At 43.4% G+C, this 23,541-nt stretch overlaps 1 protein-coding gene across 2 annotated transcripts in view; it reads right to left on the bottom strand.

The window, feature by feature from the left end:
* Positions 1-23,541, bottom strand: part of LOC137430504 (sodium channel regulatory subunit beta-2) — a 67,292-nt gene that overhangs the window by 2,806 nt on the left and 40,945 nt on the right. For both annotated transcript variants that reach the window (XM_068121326.2, XM_068121327.2), the window contains exon 4: positions 3,919-4,081. In XM_068121326.2, coding sequence (XP_067977427.1) covers positions 3,919-4,081 — 163 coding nt within the window. The remainder of the gene's footprint in view (positions 1-3,918; positions 4,082-23,541) is intronic.

The following is a 23,541-nucleotide window of genomic DNA, read 5'->3' as shown; positions in this document are numbered from 1 at the left end:
AATATAACAAATATCATGAAACATTTACATTTTGTAGTCCATTGTATAATTTAAATAAACATAAATGCAAATTTCGCATGTGGAAAAAGTAAGTACACCCTTGGCTCTAATAGGTGGTATTGCCCCCTGTGGTAGAAACAACCTCAGGTAGGCGTTTCTTATAACTGTCTACCAGTCTCTGACATCGACTGGGAGAAATTTTTGCCCACTCCTCCATGCAGAATTATTTCAGCTGTGCGATGTTTGAGGGGTTTCTTGCATGCACAGCTCGTTTCAAATCCCCCCACAACATCTCGATGGGATTTAGATCCGGGCTTTGACTTGGCCATTCCAGAACCCTCCATTTCTTTCTTTTCAGCCATTCCTTGGTGGATGTACTGGTATGTTTAGGGTCATTGTCATGTTGCAAGGTCCACCTTCGGTTACGCTTCAACTTTCCGACAGATGGCCTCACATTATCCTCAAGCACCCTCTGGTACGATGAAGAATTCATAGTGGATTATATGATGGTGAGCTGCCCAGACCCTGATGCAGAGAAGCTGCCCCAAACCATAATATTTCCACCACCATGCTTTACAGTTGGTGTCAGGTTCTTGTGGTCAAATGCTGTCTTTGGTTTTCGCCAAGCATGTCTTCTGGTACTGTGGCCAAATATCTCTACCTTTGACTCATCTGTCCAGAGCATGTTGTTCCAGAAGTGCTGGTCTTTGCCGCGGTGTTCATTGGCAAACTTTAGTCTTGCCCTGATGTTCTTTCTGGACAGCAAAGGTTTCCTCCTGGCACACCTCCCATGCAGATCAAATTTGTGCAGCCTCTTTCTAATGGTAGACTCGTGCACTTTGACATCAACAGTGGCAAAGAGCTACCTGTAGGTACCGTGATGACATTCTGGGGTTCTTAGAGACTTCTTTCAGCATCTTGCGGTCTGCTCTCGGGCTGAACTTGCTGGGGCGGCCTGGCCTGAACAAGTTGGCAGTTGTTTGGAATCTTCTCCACTTGTAGATGATCTTCCGGACAGTCGAATGATTGATTTCAAATTGTTTGGAGATCTTTTTAAATCCCTTCCCAGACTCGTAGGCATCTATAACCTTCTTTCTGAAGGCCTCAGAGAGCTCTTTTGATCTAGGCATGGTGACGCCACACACTTCAACAACAAAGAGCAAACCAAACGAAATGTCTGAGGTTTAAATAAGACAGGTTCCTCCAAGATCCTCTCTGACGATGTTCTTAGCATTTGCACCTGAGCTGGTGCACCTGATTCGAATTTTAGGTATTTGAAGTAGTGATAAATGTATAGGTGTACTTACTTTTTCCACATGCGAAATTTGCATTTATGTTTATTTAAATTATACAATGAACTACAAAATGTAAATGTTTCATGATATTTGTTATATTATATCACCTTTATCTATCAATATTGTTGAAATGAAGATCAAATAGCTGTATGTTGAAATATGTTGAAAAAGTCAAAATTTTACATGGGGTGTACTTACTTTTTCACGTGACTGTATTTTAGTACACCTACCACTGAATTGAACTGTTATATTCAAATACAGAAAATGTCATCTCAACAGATTTCCCACAATTGAGTTACTGCACCACGTACCATCCACTGGAATGTCTTACAATCTTACTTTAATTCACCAAATGTCCATCTGTCCGTCTGTTCCCAGGTACCACAAAAACGATCGCAACGAAATTTTGGGTGGGTAATCCTGGGATCCCGTGGAGTAAAATAGGCTATATTGTTTTTCCATTTTTTTCCCAATTTCCAATTTTCCAGTTTTTCCAAACACGATGGAATAATATATTTACCGATATGAACAGTGATGTGGCTTTTATTGAAATTCTACAAATACCGTTTAGATTTTGATGATTTGCGTGTGATATGATTCAACGGATGTTTATATGAATCGTTTAAAATAGAAAAAAGCCTTCAATTTCTGATATTTTGCCTTTTCATTTGGGCCTCCCAATTGAAGCCCGCCCGTGGGGCGGGTACCGTTGCTAGTTCATTTAATTGGTCGCACAAGATCTGCCAGCCACCCTCTGATGGTTAAACTGCCGAAATCTCGGCTCTCTGCTCACCTTCACTCTTTCATTCCTCTTTTCTCCCGCCTCTGGAACAAACTCCCACACTCACTTCAATCACACTCCTCCCTCCAGGTCTTCAAAACAGCTGTTCACCACCATCTCTTATCTTCCCCCATCCAAAACCTTGATCTTATCTACCCCCACTAATTCACCCCAGATCCACCTTGTTTGAAATTCCAACTTCTTTCCTGGAAGTCTTGGCAGTGTCCATATGTTTTATACCTCTCCCACCCCCCCCCCCCTTCCCATGCCTTCCCCCCAAAGCCCTCTCCCTCCCACAGTTCTCTCGATGTCTCCATGTCTCTCGGTCCCTGCTCTCAAATGTTGTGTTTGTGTCCTTCCCCCTCTCTCCCCATCTTGTCTACCGCTCCCGATGTTATTTGTTTTGTGTGTCTGTTTGTCTTTCTGTGTGATTAATGTTCGCTCTTTCACGAGCCTCGATCTTGTATACAAAAAAAAAAAAAAAAAAAAAAAATTGAATGTTTTATCAACATATAAGAAGCACTATCGTGGATTTTTGACAAAACAAAAAAAACACACCAAGACAGGAATGCAAAATGATCAATCACATGTTGTTGACCTCTACACCATTTCAGATATGCCTTGCATTCAAGTTACTGTTGAGAACTCAGGAATAGTCAACTCCCTCATTTAGCAATGGACATTGGTAAACATACACCGATGGAAGTCCAGCCTTTTAATCTACACTCGAATAATCACAGGACTAAGTTGTGCTGGGTGGTTTATTTCTGCCTTCAATGTTTCTGGTGAGAATTGAACTGAACGTTACCATGGAATCTTGCATTTAACATACTAGGGCATGCCCGTACGTGGGTGCCCGTTCCTTGCCAAAAAAAAAAAAAAACGCTACCCGTACGCTCTACCCCGCCCGTACGCCCGTACGCCCGTAAACCAAAAAAACAACGCTCTTCGCTTCCGCCCTTCGCTCTGACTGAATTGGGAGAAATAATGCGCATAAGAAATCGAGAAATTATTATTTTCTCCGGAAGAAATCGAATTACGAACCGTAATGGCGCACGCGCTCGGCTCGGCTCGCTCTCACATCGGCCACGCCTACGCAACAACGCGTTCTGTGATTGGCTGCCGGAAGTGCAGTCTTCACTGTCCGGAAGGTCGCATATTGCAGTTACGATGAATCGCAAATTAGTTTTAATTAGTTTTAAAACATAGTTTAACGGCAACATAGTTTGCCAACGTGAAATAAATGAATACGCTCTCAAATGTGCCGTCCGAGGCAGAGTCTGTTCGCCACGTTCGGCACACGTGATAGCTCGCTGCTCTCTGATTGGTTGAATCGTTTTTTGGACATATCTTGGGAACCACTTGTCCGATTAATTTCAAACCTTGAAAAGGCACATCCTCAGGTCCCCAGCAATATACCTGGCAAGTTTCAAGTATATCGGACCCATGGTTGTCGAGAAACAGCGGTCACAGACAAACAAACAAACAAACAAACATACATACATACACACAGAGATTACTGGAATTATAGATAGATTGCTGTTGTTTAAAAAAAAAAGGATTATACTGGTTCAGTTTTAACCTATTGACCGACTTCAACTGAAGTCAGAAATGTTTGGTATTATTCAGCAAGCTTTATCTTTTCTTATATTCTCATCAATATTGTGGGTGGTAGATAGAGGGGGGATTGGGGGTTGGGGGGGTGGATGGTTTGGGTGGTTGCCGAATGCATTCATATTTATGGTCTTATAATATTCGGCGTTGCTGTTCTTGATAATTGGGAACCACTTGTGTTAATATATGTTGCATGAGCTGAATATCGGTGTAGCTTGAGTAACTTACAGAGGTGCATCAGGTCCTGCGTCTGTTCCTTCACCAATAGGAGGCTCAGCCTTGCGTCTCCTTAGGCATAGCAGCAGTGCAAGTCCAACGACCGCAATGGCAGCCACACATCCCACGACACCGCCCACAATGACTCCAGCCCTGGAGCTCTGAAGGGGAGGAACTGGAGGACACAAATACTGGCGTAAATTTTGATTCTACCATTGTTTGTCCTTGTAATTTTGCTTTCTAATAATAAAAGCATAATTTTTACTCATGTAAGCGACTTTTTGGTGTTGGCACAATCAAAATTATTTACAGGTAAAATACAGATTTACATTTATATCTACCTTATTTTTATCAGGTCAATAATAATAATAATTTGTATAATGCTCAAGTCGATTAATAAATACTTGCTCTTGTACGGTCAAACAGCAGTACTTCCTAGGAATGGTGAACAGTTGATTAACTTGGCAAACTCCAGGAAGGGCTGACTGCCTCAGGTGGATGAGGGCCTGGTGAAAAGCATCGAGGACTTTGATGGATGAAACGCCATCTAGAGGTGGAACTGTTAAGACTGCCAAGGTTCCCCCTCCCACCTTCCCTCAATCCAACCCTCTGTCCTCCACTCTCCCTTTCTTCTTCAAGTCTACAATACCAGATCCACAATTCTCCCCTTCTTCATATCAAGTCCTCAACCTCTTACCCATACCTTCTCCTCCCCCCATCCTCCCCCCCCGCCCCCTCTCCTCAATTCTCAACCCCAAGTCCGCATAATAGTCATTGATGTAAGACTAATTAATATCAAGTATAATTGAAGACCTGGGTGCAAGAAGTACTTAAGTCACATTTTTGAAAAAAAATGAGCTGGCACCAGTACTATAATCGATAATGGCCAGAGCATCACTTGATACCAAAAAAATCCGAAAATTTGTACGCAAGTCCTGTGTATTGGTATATGGTCATTGTTGAATTCACTAACATGTACTGCAAAAAATACCCAAGTCCATAATGTTTGAGCAAGAAGTTCCTTAGTCCATGACTGTCCAATCAAAATGCCAGTATGTGTCACGTGACATGCTATGAAAATGGCGACTACGGAGGCTGGACAGTATGGTGGGCATGAAGATAACTCTGATAACAGGCATGACAGGGGCAAAAAACGAAAAAGAAACCCTGGAGACTGGGCTAGAAAGAGAACGAAGGATGCCAAAGCATCAGGTATGTAGTTTCTATGCATTATACTTTGCTGGTACTTTTTTTTTTGTTTTTTTGTATACTGAATCGAGGCTCGTGAAAGAGCTGACATTTACTTCACAAACAAATCAACCAGACAAACAAAATATATAAAAAGAGGGAGCGGAAGACAAGAGAAGGGGAAGCACACAAACACTTGAGGGCACACAACATTTAAGAGCAGGGAGATGTGTGGCAGGGAGAGGGCTTGGGAGGAGGGGGGTGGCAGAAGTATCAAACACAAGGACACCAAGGACTTCCAGGACAGAAGTTGGTATTTCAAAAAAGTGGAATTGGGGTGAAATTAGCGGGGATAGAAAAGATCAAGGTTTTGGATGGGGGAAGATAAGAGATGGTGGTGAACAGCTGTTTTAAAGACCTGGAGGGAGGAGTGGGACTGAAGAGAGTGAGGGAGTTTGTTCCAGAGGTGGGAGAAAAGAGGAATTGAAGGAGTGAAGGTGAGCAGAGAGTCTTGATTTTGGCAGTTTAACCATAAGAGGGTTGCAGGCAGATCTTGTGCGACCTGTAGGAATATTTGCTGGACAGAGCCCAGAGAGAGCTGGGGGGGCAAGGCCAGAGAGGAGTCGGTAGAAGACGGAAAGACCACCAACCTGCCTGCGGCGAGTGAGTGAGAGGCCCTTGGAGTTAGCTTCATCGCGGGAGATTCCAATGATTCTGAATGCTTTGGTTTCAACAGCGTGAAGACGAGCTAGGTGTGAGGCAGGAGCACCAGCCCAGAGGGGAGAGCAGTATTCCATTGAGCTGCGGATGAAAGCCTTGTATGTGGTGAGGAGCTCAGGTGTGCCGAGGAAGGACTTCGCACGACGGAGGATGCCCAGTCGGCGACTGGCTTTGGAGGCCAGGTTTGAAATGTGGTTTTCCCAGGAAAGATCATGGCAGATAGTGAGACCCAAAATTTAGACATTAATTTCCGATTTAAGTGAGTAATTTTGGACTTAACTGGGTAATATTGGAGTTAACTGAGTATTTCTGCATACAATTAAACCACAAAAGGCAAGGAGACATAGCAAAAATGACTGTTTGGCAATCAAAATGAGAAATAAAAGGCTTTGTGTGTTAAAAGTACCTAAGTCAAGGTATTTAGCCACAAAAAGTACTTAAGTCCAAAACTAATTTTCTCGTTTTCTTCATAATAAAGGATTATTTTTCCACAAAAAAGGGTTTGTCTGCTCTGTATAGCCCCTGGAACCAGCAACAGGCTCCATAGTATGCCACCTTTAAAAAAAGGTATCTGCAGCATGTTTTGAAAACTTTGATCCTCAATATCTCAAAAGTGTTATTTTGTGACTAAAGTACTTCTTGCACTCAGGTCTGGGATCTATATAGAGGGAAAACATGGGTTTTGTTTCTTTTTTAAGTAGAGGGTGCATTGATGAGATATGCAGCCTCGGGATACTCGACATCTTCATGTTTGCTTTGTCAATCACAAACAAGAATTTGATTCCATCTGGAAATATATAATAATAATAATAATGACAATAATACATTTATTGTCATGTATATACGATACACATACAATGGGAAGTACTTTGACAGTGCGTGCTGAAAAAATTACATTGAAAAAGAAATCGATTAATTGTGAATAGAGAGCCTTAAAAAGAACATTTGGTGATGAAAAGAAATGAGAAAATGAAAAGAGTGGCATAGTTTAAAATATCCATAACCATGCTTTAGATGTTCACGAAACTTTAGACACAGATTCATTGAGGGTGCGGATTGCAGTTGGGTAAAATCTGTCGTGCAAGCGATTACAGTTGGTTTTGATGGAACGATGATGTTTACCCGAACGGAGAAGTTCAAAAACGTCATGTGCTGGGTGGAACTGATCTCGGATGACAGTTTTGGCTCTTTTTGCTACTTGAATGGAGTATCGGCTCTCGATGGAAGGCAGATCACACACAATAATTTTACAAGCTGTCTTTACTATCCTGTCGAGTTAGAATTGGTTGTCGCGCATTGAGCTGCCATACCAAACGGTGAAGGACAGTGTAAGGAGACTCTCCATCACTGCGCAATATAACCTGATCAATACAGGAAGGCCTACCCCAAAACCTTTCAACCTTCTAAGAAAGAACAACCATTGCTGAGCCTTTTTTACACAGTGATCGGTGTTTATCTCCCACTTAAGGTCATGGAATTATGTATACCTAAAAATTGAACATAAGTGACAAATCTCAACTTCAGTGTTGTGAATAACCAAGGGTTGAATGAGAGTTTTGTTTTTCTGGAAGTCAACAACAATTTACTTTGTCTTTACGATGTTGTGTTGGAGATTATGGCAATCACCACCACCAGTGAGCTATCTGATGATGCGACACAATAATGAGGCTCCAGGTGATCCTCTGAGAAATAAATGTGTGTGTGCGTGTGTGTATATATTGTTTCGGTTTTGAGAACCCTTCACTTGTAAATACATGTAAATAATAACTCTTGTAAATATTCCCTTTGTAAAGGTAATTGGAGCACCCATAGCTAGTCCACAAGCAACACATAGGTCACCTTAGGAACTCTGTAGTTATTTCCTTAGTCTATGTTTTAGGTAAGGCTCTGTTTCCAATAGTTGAATCTTCGTTGTATTAATTAAATAAGAGTAATAATAATAATAATAATGCATTTATTTTATATAGCGCTTTTCAGGAAGCCCAAAGACGCTTTGACAGAGTGCAAAACATAATGCATAGCAAAACATAAAAACAATTGCAAAAAAGAAGAATCAATAGGGAAATATTCAAAGCACAAAGGAGGGAGAAAGAGAGGAGATAGTCAGGGGTTAGATGCTGTGGGTTAAATGTTGAATGCAGTGTTGAACAGGTGGGTCTTGAGTGATGTTTTGAATGTGGTGAGTGAGGAGGAGTCTCTGATGGTGTGAGGTAGCGAGTTCCAGAGGGTGGGAGCAGCGATGGAGAAGGCCCTGTCCCCCCAGGATCTAAATTTGGTCCGGATGGGGGGGGGGGGGGGGGTCAGGAGGTTGGTACCAGCAGAGCGGAGGTTGCGGGTGGGAGTGTGTCTGGAGAGGAGGTCAGTCAGGTAGGATGGGGCCAGGTTATGGAGGGCTTTGTAGGTCAAGAGGAGGATTTTGTACTGGATTCTCTGGGAGATGGGGAGCCAGTGAAGCTTGTAAAGGACGGGGGTGATGTGGTCACGGGTCCGGGAATGGGTGAGTAGACGGGCAGCGGAGTTCTGAATGTATTGGAGTTTATTGGTGATTGTTGAGGGTGAACCATAAAGGAGGCTATTGCAGTAGTCCAGACGGGAAGTGATGAAGGCGTGGATGAGGGTTTCTGCAGCCACGGAGGAGAGGGATGGACGGAGACGGGCGATGTTTTTCAGGTGAAAGAAGGCTGTCTTTGTGATCTGTTTAGTGTATTTGTCGAAGGAGAGGGTTTGGTCAAAGATGATGCCAAGATTCCGGATGTGAGGGGAGGTGGATACTGGGAAACCGTCGATGTTGAGGGCAAAGTTATGGGTGGACTTGGTGAGCGTTTTTGGGCCAATGATGATTATTTCAGATTTATCACAGTTAAGTTTGAGGAAGTTGATTTGAAGCCAGGATTTTATTTCAGTGATGCAGTTTGTCAGGATAGAGTGGGTGGCGGTGGAGATGGACTTGGTGGAGATGAAAAGCTGGATGTCATCGGCGAAGCAGTGGAATTGGAGACCATGACGGCGGATTAAGTGACCGAGGGGGGACAGGTAAAGGATGAAGAGGAGGGGGCCAAGAACTGAACCTTGGGGGACACCTTGGGGGAGGGGAGCAGTGGGGGATTTGCAGTTATTGATGGAGATGAACTGACGTCTGTCAGAGAGGTATGATTTAATCCAAGAGAGGGCAGTGCCGGTAATGTTAAAGGTGGTTTCAAGTCGGGTGAGGAGGATGGTGTGATCGATGGTGTCAAAGGCGGCGCAAAGGTCGAGGAGGATGAGAATGTTGAGGTTGCCAGCGTCAGAGGAGAGGAGAAGGTCGTTGGTGATTTTGAGGAGAGCAGTTTCAGTACTGTGGTTGGAGCGGAATCCGGATTGGAATGTTTCATACAGGTTATTGGCAGAGAGGTGATGTTTGAGTTGAGTGGCTACAGCGCGTTCCAAAACCTTTGACAGAAAGGGTAGGTTGGAGATGGGTCTGAAGTTATTTAGGGTGTCAGGGTTTAGTCCAGGTTTTTTCAGAATGGGGGTAACAGCAGCAATTTTGAGGGATGGTGGGACGATGCCTGTAGACAGGGAGGAGTTTATTGTTGCAATGATAAGTGGAGAGAGAGCAGGAAGGGAGGCCTTGACAAAGCTGGAGGGGATGGGGTCAAGAGTGCAGGTGGCAGTTTTCATTCCGATGAGGAGTTCAGAGAGGTCAGTAGGGGAGACTGGGGAGAATTGAGACAGGGGATGGCAGGATAAGGGGGGGGCAGGTGGTTTGAGGGGGAGCGGGTGCGGCGGTGGTCAAGCTGTTGTAGATGTTTTCAATTTTGCGTTGGAAGAATGAAAGGAAGGAGATGCAGTTGTCTATTGTGAATGACTGGGTGGTGGTGTTCAGGGGGCTGAGGAGTTTGTTTATTGTAGAGAAGAGTGCTTTTGGGTTTCCGGAGCCAGAGTGGATAATTTGAGAGTAGTAGGCGGAGCGGGCGCGGGAGAGGGCATCTTTATAGTGTTGTATGTGGTCCTTGTAGGCCTGGGAGTGAACTGTGAGACCTGTTTTATTGCGGAGTCTTTCAAGTTGGCGAGCACGAGTTTTCATCAGGCGGAGTTCAGGGGTAAACCAGGGAGCAGAATGGGTGAAAGAAACTGTTTTGGTTTTTATAGGCGCAAGTTGGTCAAGGCAGGAGGAGAGAGTGTGGTTGTAGTAGTCAGTGAGGTCAGAAGGGGTGTGGAGGTCAACGAAGGGAGAAGTGGACATTTTTTCAGAGAGGGTCGATGAGAATGAGGCAGGTGAAAGAGCGTTTAGCTTACGGAAGTTGATAGTGCGATAATGCCTTGGTGCTGGGGTGGGGATGTTGATGGTCAGAGTGATGGCTAGGTGGTCAGAGAGAGTGAGGTCGGAGCCAGAGAGATGGTGCAAAATTAGTCCAGTAGAGCAGACAAGGTCCAAAATGTGACCACGGTTATGGGTAGGAAAGTTGACATGTTGAGTGAGGTTAAAGCAGGTGAGTAAATCAGTGAAGTCAGTGGTTAGCGTGGAGTCAGTGGAGTCCATGTGGATATTGAAATCACCAAGGAGGAGGATTGAGGGGGAGAGGGAACATAGCTGGGTCAGAAAGTAGGAGAAGTCAGACAGGAATGATGGCTGTGGTTTGGGAGGGCGGTAGACAACAGCCATGACTGACTGTGTGTGACCAGAGAGTTTAAAAGCCAGGTGTTCAAATGATGGAGCAGATGAGATGGAGATGAGGTTGGTCTTGATGTCTTGTCGGTGAATAACGGCAATTCCACCACCTCGGCCCTCCGAGCGTGGTTTATTGATGTAAGAAGATGGAGAGCAAGACATCGGGTAGGCCCCAAAGTTCCTTTCAAAAGCGGTGCGATTGGTTTTCTATCCCGCAAGCCGCCATAAGCCACGCGGCCGAGTTGGAGAAGAAGGGGGAGGAGTTATCCAAACGCCAGGAATGAGGCGTGGCCCCGTCAACGCCTCATCAAGGGGCGGACTGGTGAGCCCTCGCGACCAATCAGGGCCGAGGCGAGCTCACCGGTGGGCGTGTCCTAAATGCAGGCGGCTTATTACGCAAGCGGCCCATATAACCGCTAGCGGGGGGACTACTTGAGAGGTTGGTGAACAAGAGATGCGCGATCAAGAGAGGGGTCCTTGGCTGTTTCACAAACTGGTTGGAGGCGCGCGTAGTGGAAGAAGGTCGGGAGAGGGTGCGTTTAGCACGACAACCACCTATTAAGTATGCCGAAGCATCCCAGTCCCCCCCCGCTATATGTAAAGTTCGCTCGCGGCCAAAAATACGCAGAGCTGCCTGCCGGGTTTTCGCCGTGGAGCCGGAGCGTGGATCGGGGCCAAAGCCTGGACGGCTTCCCATCGGCCGAACTCTACCTGGACCCTTCTCCTCCTACCATCCCTGCCATTCCTTCATTACATGTAAGTGTGTTTGTTCTGTCCTGGGCGTGTTAAGTAAGACGGTATAGTTTAAGATTGCCCTGTGTCCTTTCATTTCCTCTTCTTGTATATTCTTGCCCTTTCAGTTCCTCTTTAATTACTGTATAATAAATCATATTTGTTCTTTCATTACCCCTTGGTTTCTTCTCATCCGATAGCTTTCGTGATTTCCCTATTGAGTACCTGTGGCACGATTTTGGCCAACCACTCAGAATCGGGTGAGTCTATTGCTAACGGCTCGAATCACGGATTGCTAAACAGCTCGGCAAATTCCATCTTGTCCGTGGTTCGAGCGGGAATTATCTCCCTGCTTTGCGGAGAGATTGGCTCAGGTATTTGGGAGTTCACCTTGACCAATCACCCTGGCCAATCTCGACCCCGCAAAGGAGCGTTGTAATTTCCAGGACCGGGAGGAAGGCCAGCTTAAAAGGACAAGGGGATGAACCCCCCCTTGGTAACGGGAGTGCCGACCCCGGATCCGCAACAATATATATATATACACAAAGAATTAAGTTAAGCACCCCCTACACAAAGAATTAAGTTAAGCACCCCCTAATATATATTCTTTGTGTATATGTATACATTGGCATATATTCTAAGGTATGTGAGATCAAATAATGATTGGTATGACATTAGCAATTATCCATTGATGAAATGCAGATGAGTGCACTCATCTGTGACGCCCATCGCTCGTGCAGCACGTGTTATCATCCACGTGGTCGTGATTGACGCAAAGATCGCTAGAGGTCTTCTCAGAACAATGACTGTACGTTAGAAAACATAAACGTCATCCACACTGTCCGTGATGGACCTATAGCTCCATACTTAAATTGAGGTGAAAATATGCCTAAAATTCCCAAAAAATTTCACCTTAAATTATTCAGAATAAAATATTGAAAACGGCATGATTGTTATGTTTTTATGTGACCATAACATCACTTCTCCAGAAAATATAGCAATATCATGGGTATATTACACTGTTTTGACGACAACAAACTTGTAATGTGCGAGGTTGTAAAAAAACGGGGGGGGTGCTTAACTTAATTCTTTGTGTATATATACTCGTATATACACATACACATACAGTTCCTATAGAAAGTCTACACCCCCTTTCAAATTTTTCACCTTTTTTACCTTATCGCCTGGAATTAAATTGCATCAAATCAGCCTTTTTCCACCTTTATTTACACATCGTAACCCACAACTTCCAAGTGAGAAACAAATTATACAAGTTTCAGATAATTAATTAAAAATAGAAAACTAGAATATCTTGGTTGGATTAGTGTACATTTTTTTCTTCTTTTTTGAAATGAACCCCCACCCCCCTGAGTAAATACTTGGTGGAAGCACCTTTGATAGCAATTACAGCTGTGAGTCTTTTGGGATAGGTTTGTACCAACTTGATTGGGCAATATTTGCACATTCTTCTGTACAAAACTGTTCAATCTCAGTCTGCCACCACCATGCTTCACAGTAGGGATGGTGTTCTTTGGGTGATGTGCTGTGTTGGGATTGCGTCAAAACGTAACATTTTGCATTTAGGCCAAAAAGTTCCATCTTTGTATTGTCAGACCACAAAACATTTTGCCACATGGCTTCAGAATCTCCGGAGTGTTTTTTTGCATACGTAAAATGTGACTCAAGGTGGGCTTTTTTGAGTAATGGCTTCCTTCTTGACATCCTACCGTACAGGCCAGACTTGTGGAGTGCTTGGGATATTGTTGTCACGTGCACACAGTGACCAGTCTTTGCCATAAAGACCTGTACATATTTCTAAGTTGTCATTGGCCTCTTGGTGGCCTCTCTGATCAGTCTTATCCTTGCTTGGTCATCCAGTTTGGAGTGACATCCTGATCTAGGCAGGGTCTTGGTGGTATCATACGCCTGATCTGTGCCTTTCTACAACTTTATCCCGGAGGTCTTTTGAAAGGTCCTTGGTGCTCATGGTTGAGTCTTTGCTGTGAAATGCACTACCCAGCAGAGGAAACCTCCAGGAAGAGCTGATTTTATTCTGAAATAATCAGAATCAGTACAATTTAACACAGGTGGAGGCCAATTAACTTGGTGTGTGATTTTGAAGGTGATTGGTTATTCCTGAGATCATTTATAATTGCTATTATAAGGGCTACAGAATGTCTACACCCACTTTCAAAATTTTTTTGGAGGTTGCACAAGCTGCAGGCCTGTGACTCGTGAAGGGTGTGGAGCGTCTCCCACGACTGCATTGAATGGTATCTTGGGCACTCTGTTCTTTATTCGTAGATGCTCATGGTCTGGCACCAAACACCGATTCCCCCCATCCCAGTGCACTGAGATATAAAAGGCTGCCTCGCTGCTTCCTTCCACATCTATGCCGGCCCGCTCCGAACAGCATGACCCAGCGTCGCACACCGGACCATCCGTGCCACTGGTAGCGCCACAATCCTCACAGAATATCCCAGAGGTGAGGTGAGGCGACGAGAATCTCAGGATCGATGACTGCATGAATAAATCACACACCAGTGCCCCAGACCACCAGTGCACCTGACCACCAGCGAACCTGACCACCAGCACACCTGACTGCCAGCGCACCTGACCGCCAGCGCACCTGACCACCAGTGCACCTGACCACCAGCACACCTGACTGCCAGCGCACCTGACCACCAGCACACCTGACCACCAGCGCACCTGACCGCCAGTGCACCAGACCGCCAGCGCACCTGACCGCCAGCGCACCTGACTGCCAGCGCACCAGACCACCAGCGCACCTGACCACCAGTGCCCCAGACTGCCAGCGCACCTGACCACCAGCGCACCTGACCACCAGTGCCCCAGACCGCCAGCGCACCTGACTGCCAGCGCACCAGACCACCAGCGCACCTGACCGCCAGCGCACCTGACCGCCAGCGCACCTGACCACCAGCACACCTGACCAATAGAGCATTCAATTTAAGTTGTTCCTCGATCATAAACTGACATTTGTAGACAGACAGACAGACGAACAGCAAAACTGAAGCAATTGCTTAACCCGGCTTTTCACTTCGTGTGTGCAGTGTATTAACCTCCGCTATAAGAAACATTATTTAACCCCGAAGGGCGGTAACCGCAACAGTAGATTGAAGAACTAATGTCGATCCGCGAAGGTAGACAGGTATAGTATCCCTAACTTAAGGTTCATCTGTGAAAAAATTTAAAAGAAACTAATTTCAACTTATTTGGGTAGGTATGGGTATGGACAACTACCAAAAAAAAGTAAGGAGGGATAGGGGTTGGGGAAACCTTTTTATTAGAGGTCAAAGGTCATTGACCTCTGCCTAAATCATATAAAATTGTATTTCAGCAACAAAATATGGTATATAGATGATCTTGGTGTCAAAATGCACAGGATTACGAAAGAAGATGACATAGAATAATGACTGACCCATGGAACCAATTACTGACCTCCGAAAATGAGGTCAAAGGTCAAAAATAGACGTCTTATCACCAAAATATCATATCAAATATCATATTGGTAACAGTAACAGAATTATACCAAGATACAAACTAAATATGAAATGGATTCTTCACCACCAAAATACGAGGTTAATGGTCAAAATAAGCAGGGGGGGGGGGGGGGGGGTAAAGTTCATTAGTGTCAAATAGTTTGTGTATGTAAAGTATATGTGAATTTATAAAATCAACAATTTGCAGAATACTACTCACAACTTAGAACTTACAGTATCTATCGGCAACAACAAATTAATAATACTCAGTCTGTTTCCTCTTCATCGCTACCAATTTCTTCTTCTGCATCTATGCTATCTGTTCCATTGTCGCAATGCCCACAGCACACTCCACATGCAGATACACACGACATGCGAGCTTTCATGCAGCTGCATCTCATTGTTTGACATTGCCTCTCCCCTTCCTTGCAGTTGCAACAAATTACTTTCAGAAGGTTGTCTGGCGCGATACCAACAGATAGCATTTTTGGTCTGAGTTTTCTGTTTGAATCTAACTCCCATCCTCTTCCTTTGGGATCAAGAATAGAGGTGTCAAGATGCTTCCATACCACAACTTGAAGATGGACACGAAGGGAATGTTGAGCTGTTGCATCTTCCGTTGGTGGTAGGCGGTCAGGATCGATTTTGCCCTTGGCTGCTTGCTTCTTGAACTTCATGTAGCGAGACTTTTCTAGGGGAGTATCCCCACAGCCATATGTGATCTGCATGGCTTTTAATCCAGCTGTTCGAATTATGGAGTCGGTTGAAGTGGGACTTGTGAATGCAGTAATGACACTGGCAGGAAATCTGCATTTGTAGAGAGCACATTTGGTATGTCCATGAATGCATGAAACAGTGTCGTTTCCAGACCAGCCATACTTGAAGAGGAACTCTTCTTTGTCTCCGATGTGTATGCTAGAGATGTCGTAAAGACCACCAAAATCTGCTTGTAAATAGAAATTAGTACAGTGGATAGGCCTATGATAGCAGAGCAATATCAAAATATCAGTGTCCTGGGCGACAACAACAACTGGGGATTTAACACTTGCGACCAAGTCCATTGCAGACCTAACAATCAGCGTGTCACCATCATCTTTTGCTTGGCGTACAGTGATATTGTGGCTTGCCATCTCTGCAGATATCATCATGATTAAGGCTCCTTTGTTCTTCTCATTTGCCAGGAAAACCTCTCTGTCACATGATATAGTCAATTCCGGTGTGACCCTCATGTCCGGAGAAACCTTCTTCCCAGCCATCCGCCGCATATGTTCATGGTCTTTCGTTGATGATTCCTCCCCGTAGCCATCAAACACTACAGTAGCATCCTTGAATTTGTTGTCAACATATCTGACATATGTATCAACTATAGTCTTGATGGTTGCACCGCTGGACCACTTTACCTGATGAAGTAGCCACCCTCCATCAACAACATGCATCTTGCTGTTTATGTCCACGTCAAGTATTGTAGCTGTTTCCTTGAGCATCTTGCCAAATTCATGCTTTTGGGGTTTTCTCATCATGCGATCCATTGTGAAGAGAGATGTTGGGACCGGGGTCAGCTCAAATTTGAACATGTGTTCGATCCCTTCATCTCTCTCTGCCATGAAAATCAGTCTATTGAAAAGAAGGGTCTTTTCGATGTAGATCCTCTTGTCGCCTACCTTTACTTTCTTCTGAAGTTCAGCCAGATTTTTGCATTTCTTTGCTGTCTTCATGCTCTTAACCGGTGACTCATTATCAAGATCCTTTTGCATTTCATGGCCTATCCTCACTGCATCATCACAGTTGACAATTGACTCGTCGGTAGTTATTACTCCACTAGACAGCGAAGTAATGGTGTTGGGGTCTTTTACCTGAAATGAAAAATGAAATATTATTTTACATAGCTAAGATGATAAGTAAATGTTCCACAAATAGTAACTGAAATGTGGAATGATTTCTGTGCTACTATCAGTGAATGAAACAGATCTATACTAACCTCTATGAAGGGGTTATGAGTTGAAAACCATGCAGAAATCAACTTGACGTGCTGGCTGTCTTTCTCTAGACGCTTTGCCCCAAGGTCTGTGTGGGTCCTCTTACTCCGCTTTCCACCAATCATTTCTTCCATCAGGTCCCCCAGAAGCTTGAGATGTGAAAACGTACCAGCCCATACTTTCACAGAGCTCTCGTTGCGCATTCTTCCTCGTGTTAAGCCTCCATTTGACTTGGCTTTCCGCATGAGTGTCTCTTCGATTGTCTGGTCAGAAAATTGTCCAGAAAATTGCTCATCGCTGTAGCGTGTTGTGTGATTCCCCTTGTAGCATTTATTATGATAGACAGCCTCTTCCACTACAAGATCTGCCATTCCTTCCAAGCGTCCTTTCACAGCCATTCCAAGACTATCTTTTCTTTCACTTGCGATTCTCAGAAGTGATTTCTTTAGCGTCATAGTTGATGCTCGATGTATGGTCTGCTGTCTATCAGGATGTCTTTCATCAAAATGGATGTCCTCATTGCATATGAAACATCTTTCACTGTACGGAAATCGAGTAGAACCCTGGCCTGAAAACATTACATGAAAACATGGACAAAGTTAGTTGCCATCCCATGTAAATCACCATATTAACTTCAAACATTCAAAATTCAAACAAAATAACATAAAACAGGTATGGGTTTGGAATCTTAATGAAATTTACATGAATCAAGTAAAGAATTACTTTATCCTACCATCAACTTTGTCATCATTTACTGCTTGAGACACCTTTTGTCGCTTTGGTCTTGGCGCATGCTCTTGCTCCTCAACATCTGGCTCCTTTTGCATGAAAAGGGTTCGGCATCTACGATGGACTGTCATAGGAGTGTTGCTACTCCATTTTTGTTCCAATCGCTCCAATAATGAAGAGTTGTTGATAAGTCTACACTGCTCTATTAGATTCTCATATCCCTTTCTGTACAACCTCTGTAGCTTTCCTGCTTCTGAAAAGTCCTCACTACATATTTCACATATATCCATCCTGGTAATTTTGTTATTTTACAGTATTGTTCCAAAGGCCTCAGGGAACTTTTGGGACATCTCACTGCACTGGGGTAGTCAAGGTACATGTAGGCTAGCTAGGTTTTCTCAGTAATCACTCCTGAAACAAAGACAAAACAAAGACAAAACAAAGACTTCATTCATGCAATATATAGTGTTTTAGTCTAGGGTCAATGACATTTGATCCCAAGAAAGGTAATTTCCCCCTCCCCCTCTGCTCTTGGAATAAATAATAACCCCCATATCCACCACGTAAGTTGAAATGAACCTCGTCGGTTTTTTTTTTGCTCATTTTTATATAATATGGTAATTTTCCTGTTATAAATATGACATTTTAGTGATAAAACAGCTTTTTTGACCTTTGACCTCATTTTCAGAGGTCAGGATTTGGTCCCAAGGGTCAATAATTATCTTATGTCATCTTCTTTCGTAATCCTGTGCATTTTGACACCAAGATCATCTATATACCATATTTTGTTGCTGAAATACAATTTTATATGATTTAGGCAGAGGTCAATGACCTTTGACCTCTAATAAAAAGGTTTCCCCAACCCCTATCCCTCCTTACTTTTTTTTGGAAGTTGTCCATACCCATACCCACCAAAATCAGTTGAAACTAGCTTCTTTTAAATTTTTTCACAGATTGGCTAATATATGGCTAATTTAGGGTTACTAGTAGAACAGCGGAAGAAATCAACAGCATGTCGATCAAGGTATGAGAACCACCATGGTAAGCAAAGAGAAGCTGACATTTTGGGTGTTAACCCTTCATCAGAGGAAAAGTTTACCTTTCGTTATTTTGCTCAAACATCCTCACTGAGAGAGAAAAAAAGAAACATAGAGAGTTCAGAGAACAGCTTACTCCATGCAGTGTTCAAGTATATAAAGCAATTGAAATAAAATAATTATTTTAAAGGTCGTGTAAAATAAAATCCGGAAATGTAGCGCTGTTTATGCATTCTTAAGCCAGAGTTATACTTCTGCGAAAATGTCTCTGCATAGCTACGCAGAGAAGGGGTTTATGGGTAACCATAGCTACGCAGAGAAGGGGTTTATGGGTAACCATAGCCCACAGAGAAGGGGTTATGGGTAACCGTAGCCTGCAGAGAAGGGGTTTATGGGTAACCATAGCCCGCAGAGAAGGGGTTTATGGGTAACCGTAGCTACGCAGAGAAGGAGTTTATGGGTAACCATAGCCCGCAGAGAAGGGGTTTATGGGTAACCGTAGCCCGCAGAGAAGGGGTTTATGGGTAACCGTAGCCTGCAGAGAAGGGGTTTATGGGTAACCATAGCCCGCAGAGAAGGGGTTTATGGGTAACCGTAGCTACGCAGAGAAGGAGTTTATGGGTAACCATAGCCCGCAGAGAAGGGGTTTATGGGTAACCGTAGCCCGCAGAGAAGGGGTTTATGGGTAACCATAGCTACGCAGAGAAGGGGTTTATGGGTAACCATAGCCCGCAGAGAAGGGGTTTATGGGTAACCGTAGCCCGCACAGAAGGGGTTTATGGGTAACCGTAGCCCGCAGAGAAGGGGTTTATGGGTAACCGTAGCTACGCAGAGAAGGGGTTTATGGGTAACCGTAGCCCGCAGAGAAGGGGTTTATGGGTAACCATAGCCCGCAGAGAAGGGGTTTATGGGTAACCGTAGCCCGCAGAGAAGGGGTTTATGGGTAACCGTAGCCTGCAGAGAAGGGGTTTATGGGTAACCATAGCCCGCAGAGAAGGGGTTTATGGGTAACCGTAGCCCGCAGAGAAGGGGTTTATGGGTAACCGTAGCCTGCAGAGAAGGGGTTTATGGGTAACCATAGCCCACAGAGAAGGGGTTATGGGTAACCGTAGCCTGCAGAGAAGGGGTTTATGGGTAACCATAGCCCGCAGAGAAGGGGTTTATGGGTAACCGTAGCTACGCAGAGAAGGAGTTTATGGGTAACCATAGCCCGCAGAGAAGGGGTTTATGGGTAACCGTAGCCCGCAGAGAAGGGGTTTATGGGTAACCGTAGCCTGCAGAGAAGGGGTTTATGGGTAACCATAGCCCGCAGAGAAGGGGTTTATGGGTAACCGTAGCTATGCAGAGAAGGAGTTTATGGGTAACCATAGCCCGCAGAGAAGGGGTTTATGGGTAACCGTAGCCCGCAGAGAAGGGGTTTATGGGTAACCATAGCTACGCAGAGAAGGGGTTTATGGGTAACCATAGCCCGCAGAGAAGGGGTTTATGGGTAACCGTAGCCCGCACAGAAGGGGTTTATGGGTAACCGTAGCCCGCAGAGAAGGGGTTTATGGGTAACCGTAGCTACGCAGAGAAGGGGTTTATGGGTAACCGTAGCCCGCAGAGAAGGGGTTTATGGGTAACCGTAGCTACACACAGAAAGGGTTTATGGGTAACTGTAGCTATGCACAGAAAGGGTTTATGGGTAACCGAAGCTACGCACAGAAGGGGTTTATGGGTAACCTTAGCTACGCACAGAAGGGGTTTATGGGTAACCGTAGCCCACACAGAAGGGGTTTATGGGTAACCGTAGTTATGCACAGAAGGGGTTTATGGGTAACCATAGCTATGCACAGAAGGGGTTTATGGGTAACGGTAGCCCGCAGAGGCTCACAGAGGGGTCAACGCGCACACCTCTAAAATCTCAACAACACGTCGTGCGTAGCTATGGTCGTGTGCGTCAAACAAACACTGATTGGTTGAGCAGGCAAGTATATCCGTTAGCATTGGAGGTTGGGCCCAGACCCAAAACGGAACTAAAACAAAGAACCAAAGCCTTCAAATGGAGAAAAGCAATGGAGCAGTTTCAGGAGGGACTCTCAGATGAGGTTCGCAAATACAAACATTTGTATGACACCTCATCTGACCTGGATATGTGCTGAGGCTTCACATACCATCTCCTTTTGCACCTTCTTCCGTGGATTTCAGCGTAGATTTCAGCGCAATATTGCCACAACTGATCCTCAAGCACAGAATAACCAACTAAATTCTTCCTTAAGGCATTCAATATCCTTCTCCTATCCATTTCTGTAGGCTACAGAAGTTGATCCACTACAATGCAACGAGCACGTCTCTTTGTTTACACTTTTACCGGGGGTGAAAACGGGTTTCCGTTTCTGGGTTCTTCTTCGTTTTCTGTACATCCTTTAGTTTTAGTAAATGTAACACTGCCCCCTAGTGCACGCGTTAACGTTACGTGCAGGTATGTTGGCAAACACCCATGCGGACGTCTGCGGGCGACACCCGTGCATGTTTGCAGACTTGCAGACGCAGAAGCTTATGTAACTCCGGCTTTATACACCATCTTATACAACATGCCCAAGTACTGCAAAACTGGAGGTTTTTGGGAGCAAAAAGAAGGCGATTTGTGTTCTATGATGTTCCAGTGTATATAGTGGCCAAGAAAAGTATTCACCCCCCTCCAAAGTTTTCATATTTTGATGCCACCTGAGCTTATTTCATGATGGTTTCAAATCAAACTTAATGTATGGAGTACTAAAAAGTGATAAAGCTGAAGAATGCAGATAAAATGTGAATAAGTTCGATTAACAGAGAAAATCAGATGATTCTCGGTTGCATAAGTATTCAAACCCTTTGCCTAATTAGCTCTATGTCACTTCAGGAGCAAATTATTTGTTGGAAAGGTTAGAAAATAAGTGCAATAGCTTTCACCTGTATGTAGTCAGTGGTTTAACTTAAATATTAAGCTCCCCCACTTATCTAAGGAGTTTTAAGGTGCAACTCACTTGGTCATCCAACTAGGCAAACATGAAGACCAAGGAGCTTTCCAAAGATGTCAGACATAAAGTGGTGGAGAAGCACCGTACAGGAGAGGGTTATAAGAAGATTTCAAGGTCACTCATTATCATTTTGAGTACGATGAAATCCATCATTAAAGAAATGAATGACATATCCTACCACCCAGGCTCTACCCAGATTGCAATCCATCGGCAATCTCCATCAAACTTAGGAGACGTAGAGCAAATTTCACATGAACAATGGGCAAAGATTTCACAGATCTCACTGTACAAACCTGGTAGAGACCGACCCAAAAAGACTCATCACAGTCATTGCTGCAAAAGGTTCTTCCACCAAGTACTGACCTAAGGGGTTGAATACTTTTGCAACAAGTGAATTTTGATTTGTGCATGTTTTTTGCAGGTATTCCTGTTATGCAACCTCCTTCAAATATAAGTGTTTTGTTCGATCTCTGCGGTTGTGAATAAAAAAGTTCATTTGGAAAAATTGTTTCTATGTAATTCGTAATTCATTTAAATGTGGCATTATTGAAAGTGGGTGAATACTTTTGATGGTCAATGTATTTAAATCTAAATAAGACGAGTACAGATACATTCAAAGTACACCGTCCCCATGGCAAATAAATAATTATCCTCCAGGCGCAGCTCATAGAGACTGTATTGGGAGGGATAGGTGTACAATAATTGATTGATTAATTGCATAATTAAAATCACCAAATGATGATCATACAATATTTTCTTAATCAATTGGCTAATAGCATAACTAACCCACTAGTGCTTCATCTGAAGCTGTAACTTTTTGATAAATGTCATTTATCGGAAAAAATAAATAATTAATTATTATTAATCAAAAAATAATTAATCAATTAATTGATTAATCAATAAATCAAAAAATATCCTTTATAGCCACATCACTTGGTCACTGTCGTGTCCAAATATCAGCTTCCTAGCTCAAAAGGTGCCTGAGATATTGGCCAGATGAGAAAGAAAATAAATCAATGATTCATAATGAAAATAAATAAATAATAATCATAAAATAATTAATCAATTGGCTAATAGATTACCTAAACCACCACCGTTTCATCCGAATCTGTAACTTAAAAAGAAAGTAATTAATTCAGTCATTAATCGAATAATTAAATAATTAATCGATTAATTGATTGATCAATAAATCAAAAATAGCCTTTACAGCCAAATCACTTTGTCATTGTCATGTCCAAATTAGTTATTCAGGCATGTTGTTTGTGTCCTTTATTGAGTCCTTAAATACAATACTTTTCCTGTTTAGAATTATTATTATTTGTTATTTTATTATTATTGTTATTTGGCAAAAATAAATAAATAATTATTGCAAGTGTGTTGATCACTCCGGTTTGTGTGTTTGTTTGTTTGTGTGTTTGTCAGTCCGCTCACTTATACTTGCCTACAGGTCACAATTTTAAACCGATCTTCACGAAAACTTCACCAAACAGTAGAGTTCGTGGTCCGACTAAATCCTATATATTCTTGAGGTCAAAAGGTCAACATAGGCCAAAGGTCAACCACTTTTTATCAAATTTCTAAAATCCTCAATTTTCATCCGATTAACCTGAAATTTGAAGAGGATTTACATATCGGCTAACTGAGTTCAACCACCAACTATTTTTGAGATCAGCATAGGCCAAAAGTTCAACATAGGCCAAAGGTCAACAACAATTTCAACAATACCAATCAACAACAACAATATCTAAAATCCTCAATTTTCATCCGATTAACCTGAAATTTGAAGAGGATTTACATATCGGCTAAATGAATTCAACCACCGACTATTTTTGAGATCAGCATAGGCCAAAAGTTCAACATAGGCCAAAGGTCAACAACAATTTCAAATATCTAAAATCCTCAATTTTCATCCGATTAACCTGAAATTTTAAGAGGATTTACATATCGGCTAACTGAATTCAACCACCAACTATTTTTGAGATCAGCATCGGCCAAAAGTTCAACATAGGCCAAAGGTCAACAACAATTTCAAATATCTAAAATCCTCAATTTTCATCTGATTGACTTGAAATTTGAATGGGGTTTACATATCAGCAAACT

Source organism: Myxine glutinosa, chromosome 7, assembly GCF_964187855.1.
Source record: "Myxine glutinosa chromosome 7, kmMyxGlut1.1, whole genome shotgun sequence".
Lineage (NCBI taxonomy): Eukaryota > Metazoa > Chordata > Myxini > Myxiniformes > Myxinidae > Myxine > Myxine glutinosa.
This window is presented reverse-complemented; position numbering and strand designations above follow the sequence as displayed.